The sequence below is a fragment of the Bubalus kerabau genome, chromosome 11, assembly GCF_029407905.1.
Source record: "Bubalus kerabau isolate K-KA32 ecotype Philippines breed swamp buffalo chromosome 11, PCC_UOA_SB_1v2, whole genome shotgun sequence".
Taxonomy (NCBI): Eukaryota; Metazoa; Chordata; class Mammalia; order Artiodactyla; family Bovidae; genus Bubalus; species Bubalus kerabau.
Window position 1 is genome coordinate 89404044 of NC_073634.1, and position 6484 is coordinate 89410527.

The window sequence follows — 6484 nt, forward strand, 5'->3', positions numbered from 1 at the left end:
GAGAGAGAGAGAGATTTGAAGATACCATTGCTGCCCTTCTCCAGGGGAAGACTCTTGAGAGTCCCTTGGTCTGCAAGGAGATAAAACCAGTCAATCCTAAAGGAACTCAACCCTGGATATTCACTGGAAGAACCGATGCTGAAGCTGAAGCTCCAAAACTTGAGCCACGTTGGCGCGAAGAGCCAACTCAGTGGAAAAGACGCTGATGCTGGGAAAGATTGAGGGCAGGAAGAGAAGGGGGGTGACAGAGGATAAATGAGATGGTTGGATGGCATCACTGACCCAAAGGACATGACTTTGAGCAAACTCCGGGAGGTGGTGAAGGACAGGGAAGTCTGGTGTGCCGCAATCCATGGGGTCACAAACAGTTGGACATGACAAGCAACTGAAAAACAACAACAACATTTCTGCCCTTGAGGGTGAAGGAGCCAAGGGCCAAGGAGTTTGAACAGCTTCCGGAAGCTGGAAGAGGTCAGGCATCAGCTTCCTCCAGCCTCCAGAAAGGAATGTGGCCCTACCAATGCCTTCAGTTTAGTTAGTCCAGCAAGAGCTGCTTTGGATTTCTGTCTTCAGGATTGCAAGATAACATGCATGTGTGGTTTTCAGACCCTCAGTCACCTGTTACATCAGCGATGGAAACACCACGTCACAGGTGGGGAAATGGAGGCTCCAGTGACCTGCCCAAGGCTGCAGGTTCGGTCAGCGCTCCTGACCATGTGCACGGCCCCCTCTTGTGGGCCGTGACCCCTAGCGAAGCCCCACCATCGCCGGTTACATGGCCTTGGGCAAGCCCTTGAATCCTGTCCTTCTCAGGTGTGACGATGAGCCAGGAGCCCTCTTGACCTCGTGTGGGGCTCAGAGATACTGACCCCCAGCTTGTGTGGGATGCTGTCTGAGGCTCTGGTGATGGCTCCCCAGCAGTGTCCACCCGGCCCTCCTCTTAGATGGGCTGCAGCTCCTCTTCCAGCTTCTTCTTCCGGGCTCCTTCCACGAAGAAGAAGTCAAGGCCAATGAGGGTTTTCCCCAGAGGCGTGTCCACCCGGCTGCCTATGGCCCGGTTCGTGGAAGTGGAGGCAGTGTCAGAGAAGCGAGGCACGTGGTCTGGCAGCTTTACGGGCTCCTTCTTGTTGCCCTGAGGACCGGGAGACATGAGGGTCATCTGCTGGGGGAAAGACAACTGGAGAGGCCTGAGCAGGGAGGAGAAGGGGGAGGGGCAGGTGACCTCTGCAGGAAGCATCCTCTGGGGGCCTGACCCCAGACCCTGCTCTGGATCCAAACTCAACTCTCCAGCCCAGACAGACACCCTCTTTATCCTTCTCACCCCCAGGGCTGCCTACCCAGTGGCTTCCCTTCCCACACCCCTTCACTGGGTTGCTTGACCTGCAATGGCTGAGGGAGGGACCACATTTAACTCTTTCTCCATCATCCCGGCTGAAGATGCTGCCCCATTCGTGGTGGGAGCACCATGGGGTTTGTTTTCTTTCTTTGGTCAATTTTTACTTTAAGTCTAACACACACATTACATTTACATTTAAAGTCACTCAGTCGTGTCTCTTTGCAACCCCATGGACTATACAGTCCATGGACTTCTCCAGGCTAGAATACTGGAGCGGGTAAGCCTTTCCCTTCTCCAGGGGATCTTCCCAACCCAGGGATCGAACCCAGGTCTCCTGCATTGCAAGCGGATTCTTTACCACCTGAGCCACAAGGGAAACCCAAGAATACCAGAGTGGGTAGCCTATCCCTTCCCTAGCAGATCTTCCTGACCAAGGAATCGAACCGGGGTCTCCTGCATTGCCGGTGGATTCTTTACCAACTGAGCTACCAGGGAAGCCAAAAATCTGACGCTTCCTGCCGCTTAAGAGAGAGATAAAAAATGTTTGACTTTGCAGCCTGTTTCCTCCATTTGGAGACCCCTAGCCCTCCTGCCTGTTACCTTCTCATTCCCCCCTTTTCTTTAGGAGAATTATGTTGCTTCACCAATTTAGGGACGATGCCCCTTATCAGCTTGGAAGCAGTTACGGAATGAAAATTAAGCCCCTTTCCCTGGGCAACACACACACAAGTACCCAAGTCCCAGCTCAACCCAGCCCCCCAACTCCCCCTGCCCCCCAACCAGGAAACAGAATCCCATCCGCCTCAGAGGCCTACATTTAACCCTCAGTCACTGTCTCCACCTCCCAGGGGACCTGGTCTGGACCTCTAAACACCAGGAGCTGGCTTACCTGGTTCTGAACTTTACTGTAAATGGATCCTGTCTCTGCCCTCCGGCCCCTTTCTCTCACTATGTGATGTGAGAGTCCCCCGTGTTCCCGTGTGTGGCTGCGGCTCCTTTGTTCTCCATGTTACACGGTATTCCGCGGTGTGGTTGTGTGAATACTCCACAGGTCACTTATCTATTCTGCCACGGGGACATTTGGGCTTGTTTCCAGTTTGGGGGGTCTTAGGAGGGGTGCTGCCCTGAACATGCTACCTGGTGCCTTCTGTAAACTGATGGATGCCTTGAGTAAATGTCTGGATTATGACTAATCTGATAAGCCTTCCCTGTCCTTGTTTATGGTTAACTTTGTGCTGCTCTGTGTCAAATCGAAGTGACAGGACCAGTTTTTAAGAAACAGGATCCCAGCTCTCACCTGGGAAAGTCTGTGCGGAGGTGGCCCCACGGTGTGGGGTTTCTGGGCAGGGCACAGGTCTCAGGGGTCAGGTTGCTGATACACAGCCCTGGGCAGGGAGAGACTCTGCAGCCTGGGAGCCCGAATCAGGGGCTCCAGGTTGGAATTCAGATCCTGTGAGCTAAATCTTCCATCTAAGGACCAAAAGCAGCCCCACAAGTCTGGTCTTACAGTTGTCAAACCATCCCTAAAACCCACAGGGGCCGCTGTGTCAGTGTGGCCACCACCTTGGTTGGCTGGTTACACTGTTCAGTTTCCAGTTTGGTTCTCTGACCGTGCTTTTATCAGCCAGATCATTCTTCATTTGCTCATTGCTCTAACATGAACTGAGCACGAAATAGTTATTGGGTGCTGGGGGGTAAAGAATAGCTGGGGGTGTGTGTTCAGCAATGAAGCCATCTTTGTCCTTTCTCTGAGGGAGCCCATGGCCAGGTAAGATTGCTCATTGCACGATGTACCCAAGGAATGGGTGAGATGTGCTGGCGAGTAAAGAATATGGTGATCTGGCCATGCTTGCCAGGAAGGGGCCTCTTGGGTGGGGCCTTGAAGGATGAATAGGAGGCCATTAGTCTAATGAAGTGGAAAGGGCATAAAAGAAAGTGTGGAGTGAGCAAGGAAGGGGAGGAGGCAGGGCTGGATCATGGGAAGTGTTGCAAACCAAAACCATCTTGGAAAATGCAGATTTATGGAAGGATTTTAAACCAGGGAGAGAGAGAGAGTTTTGCAGTTTAGAAAAGTCACTCTGGTAGCCACGTGGAGGATGGATTCGAGCTGGTGATATTAGATGCAGGGAATTTGTTTACAAATGTGTTCACTCAGACTCATCCTCTCTGTGGAGCCAACCTCACCTCACTCTATCTTGCTGACACCGTCGGACCGAGAGAAACATGTCAGCAGCTGGTACTGACCAGTTCCAGTGAGTTCATCTCACTGCAGTCAAGGAACACTGGGGAAAATCCATTTCTAAATGCTCTAAGAAGTATTTTCTTTCCCATCAAATCCAGGGTTTCTGGAAACAAGGTTGCATTTTATTCATCTCTGTACATTCCAGCATCTAGCACCCAGCAGGTCCTCAGTAAACATGAGGTGCATGAATAAACACTCCAAGTGCAAGCATTTCAGATGGGAGCACGGTTTGTCTTACCATGGGGTCATAGTCTTTCAGGAAACTCCAGTTCTGAGCCCTGGAAAGGAAAACATGATGACAGTGTGATCCTCCAATGTTTTCACCATCATTTTAACAGGGTCACTCAGATGGTAAAGAATCTGCCTGCAACACAGGAGGCCCGGGTTCAATCCCTGGGTCAGGAAGATCCCCTGGAGGAGGAAATGGCAACCCCCTCCAGGATTCTTGCCTGGAGAATCCCATGGATGGAGGAGCCTGACGGTCTACAGTCCATGGGGTCTCAGAGTCGGACATGGCTACATGACTAACACTTTCACTCCATTTCAAGGGAATAAGTTGCTGCCACAAATGCGTGTATTACATCATGGAGGAACTACAATCATTAAGTGGAACAAACTCCAAGGATCAACATTTCAACAGAGAGGAAAGTCTGATTGCAGAGGGTGTGGCAGGTGGATCAGGAAACCGGAAGCCATCTCATCCCATGCCTCTGCCGGGGTGGGGTCGGGTGTGGCAGGGGACAGGTGGGGGTGGGGGTTGGTCTGCCGGGCTTTTGTGAAGAAAAGCCAGCTTTCATTTCCACAAAGCTTGGTAACCTTCCAGGGCATCCGGCAGAGGAAGGTGGGTGGTGGTGTGGGGAAGTGATACTGAGAAGAACGGCGTTATCTGTGCTGGCAGTTTCATTTTTAATCTATTTTTAAAAAGTCAAATAATTCTCCAAGACTTAAAAGAAAAAAAGGTTTCTCTGCCCCAATCCACATAGACAACAAACACCACGACCTAGAGTCATGGCACCAGGGGCACCCCGTCTTTGTAAATGTCCCCTGTACCCCAACACACACACACTCCATCTCTCCGACTCCAATCCATCCGTCAGCATTTCTAATTCTACCGCCAAAAATCTCACTTGAATTCTCTCACCGGTCCCCAGCTCAGGCCACCATGGACTCGCCTGGCTATCGCCAGTTTCTTAAATGTCACTTGGCTCTGTCCCCACTGTCCCTCCCCCACCACTTCGATGTGTTCCAGACACAGCAGCCACACTGGTCACTTAGACTGTAAACTAGCTCCAGTCAGCCTCTTGCTTAAGACCCTCCAGGGTGTCCCATGACATTCGAAAAAAAAGTTATTGGGACTTGGGTTACTGCCCGGCTGCCTCCTCCTACTCCCCACCCTGAGGCTCTTGTCCCCTTCCTGACCACCCCAGCCACACTCATGGTCTTTATGTTGTTGCTTTTTTTAATACACCAAACTCTTCCATGGCCCTTCTCATACTCGGGTCCCAGCCTGAGTGCCACCTCCCCAGCCAGGCCTCCGTGAGCCCCTAGAAAAGCAAGACGCCATTCTGCTCCATTGGTTCCCTCCTGACACCAGCTGCACGTTGCTCTTGCCTGTGTCTCTGTTGCTTTTTGGCTGCCTTGTCCTGAGAGTGAGGACTCCGTGGAGACGGGCCTGGGCCCGTCTTGTCCCCTTTGGTGGCCTGGCACGGCGGCGGCTCTTCTGGGACTTCTGGACTGAATGATGCCTGAAGGGACGCCCTTTGCCAGGTCAGAGGGCCGGCGCCCCTCCCCAGGCTGCTGCCACGGCTTCCTGACCTCCCCGGCTCCCACCCTCGCAGTTCATCCTTTGAGCTCCAGCTGGAAGGATTATGGCAAAGGGATGCCAGGCTTCCAGGATGGACACGGTGGGGTCTCACCTCCTGCCTACCTGGCCCTACTCTGTGGGCCCATGCTGGGCTCTCTCACCTCCCCCGGTCCAGGCTCTCGCTCCTTGGCCCAAGCACTTTTCTATCAGTGCCCTTAACCTGGCTTACTCCCTCTCACCCCCAGGTCTCCCTTTCTCCAGAAGCTTCCTAGACCCTGAGCTAGGCTGGGGGGCCCTGGGGAGGGGACAGGGCAGGACACTCACCAGCGCTGCTGGCTCCTCCTCTCAGCCTCCAGCAGCTCCCTCCACAGCTGGTCCCGCTGCACACCATCAGCCCCCAGGGCTGACCATTTGGCTTTCGGGGCCTGGGGGCCACCTGTGGGACCCCTGCCCACCACAGGGCCTCCTGGGGCAGTGGACGGGACTGAGGCTGGAGGCCTGGTTGAAGGCAGTCGGTACTCAGCTGATGTAGTTCTCTGGAGCCCAGGAGTGGGGCGGCTTCCCATGGGTGCAAGTGTGTAAGAGTGTGTGTGTGTGAGAGAGAGAGAGACTCCTGCCTGAGCTCAGAGAGCTTTCCCGCATTCACACCAGGAGAGCTGTGCAGGGGTTCTGCTCTATGGCCCCCCGGATCCTGAGCTCAGAGTGGCCAATGGGGACCAGGCCCTCCAGGCTGCAGAGAGCGTTGGAGCCCAGTCGTGTCTGAGCTTCTGTCTGTGTTGACTGTTGCCCTGGGAACGGGCAGCTTCCTAGTGTGCTAAGGAGGGGGAGGGCCCCGTGTGTGCATGTGTGTATGTGTGTGTGTGTGTGTGTGTGTGTGTGTGTGACATCTGAGCCCCAGGCTTGGGTGGAGAGACTTCCTGGTCTGAGTCAAGCCAGCTTAGCTGCCCTCAGCCCTGCCCCCCTGCCCCGCTGGCTGAAGATTTCAGTACAGCCTGGGGGAGAGGGGCAGTAAGAAGAGAGGTGGGTGCTGTGGGGCTCACAGGAGAAGGTGGATGGGCGGTGCTTTGTGAATGAGAGTGTGGTGCTTTGCATACGTGCCAGG

At 53.9% G+C, this 6484-nt stretch overlaps 1 protein-coding gene across 2 annotated transcripts; it reads right to left on the bottom strand.

The window, feature by feature from the left end:
* Nucleotides 1–940: 940 nt before the first annotated feature.
* Nucleotides 941–5948, bottom strand: C11H2orf50 (chromosome 11 C2orf50 homolog). Of its 2 annotated transcripts, XM_055539167.1 has the most exons (3): nt 5707–5948; nt 3817–3856; nt 941–1132 (listed from the first exon to the last, which is right to left on the bottom strand). In XM_055539167.1, the coding sequence occupies exons 1-3, from the start codon at nt 5946–5948 to the stop codon at nt 941–943; spliced, it is 474 nt and encodes a 157-aa protein (XP_055395142.1). The 2 variants fall into 2 exon arrangements, with proteins under 2 accessions (XP_055395142.1, XP_055395143.1); XM_055539168.1 differs by lacking the exon at nt 3817–3856 and having other exon boundaries at nt 1111–1132.
* Between the last annotated feature and the right edge of the window lie 536 nt (nt 5949–6484).

Excerpts from the sequence above, each read along its gene's own strand:
- C11H2orf50 (XM_055539167.1), bottom strand. The coding sequence starts at position 5,948 with ATGGGAAGCCGCCCCACTCCTGGGCTCCAGAGAACTACATCAGCTGAG. Across the intron at positions 3,857-5,706 it reads AGGAGGAGCCAGCAGCGCTG|GGCTCAGAACTGGAGTTTCC; the intron begins GTGAGTGTCCTG and ends TTTCCTTTCCAG. Across the intron at positions 1,133-3,816 it reads TGAAAGACTATGACCCCATG|GGCAACAAGAAGGAGCCCGT; the intron begins GTAAGACAAACC and ends CCCGGTCCTCAG.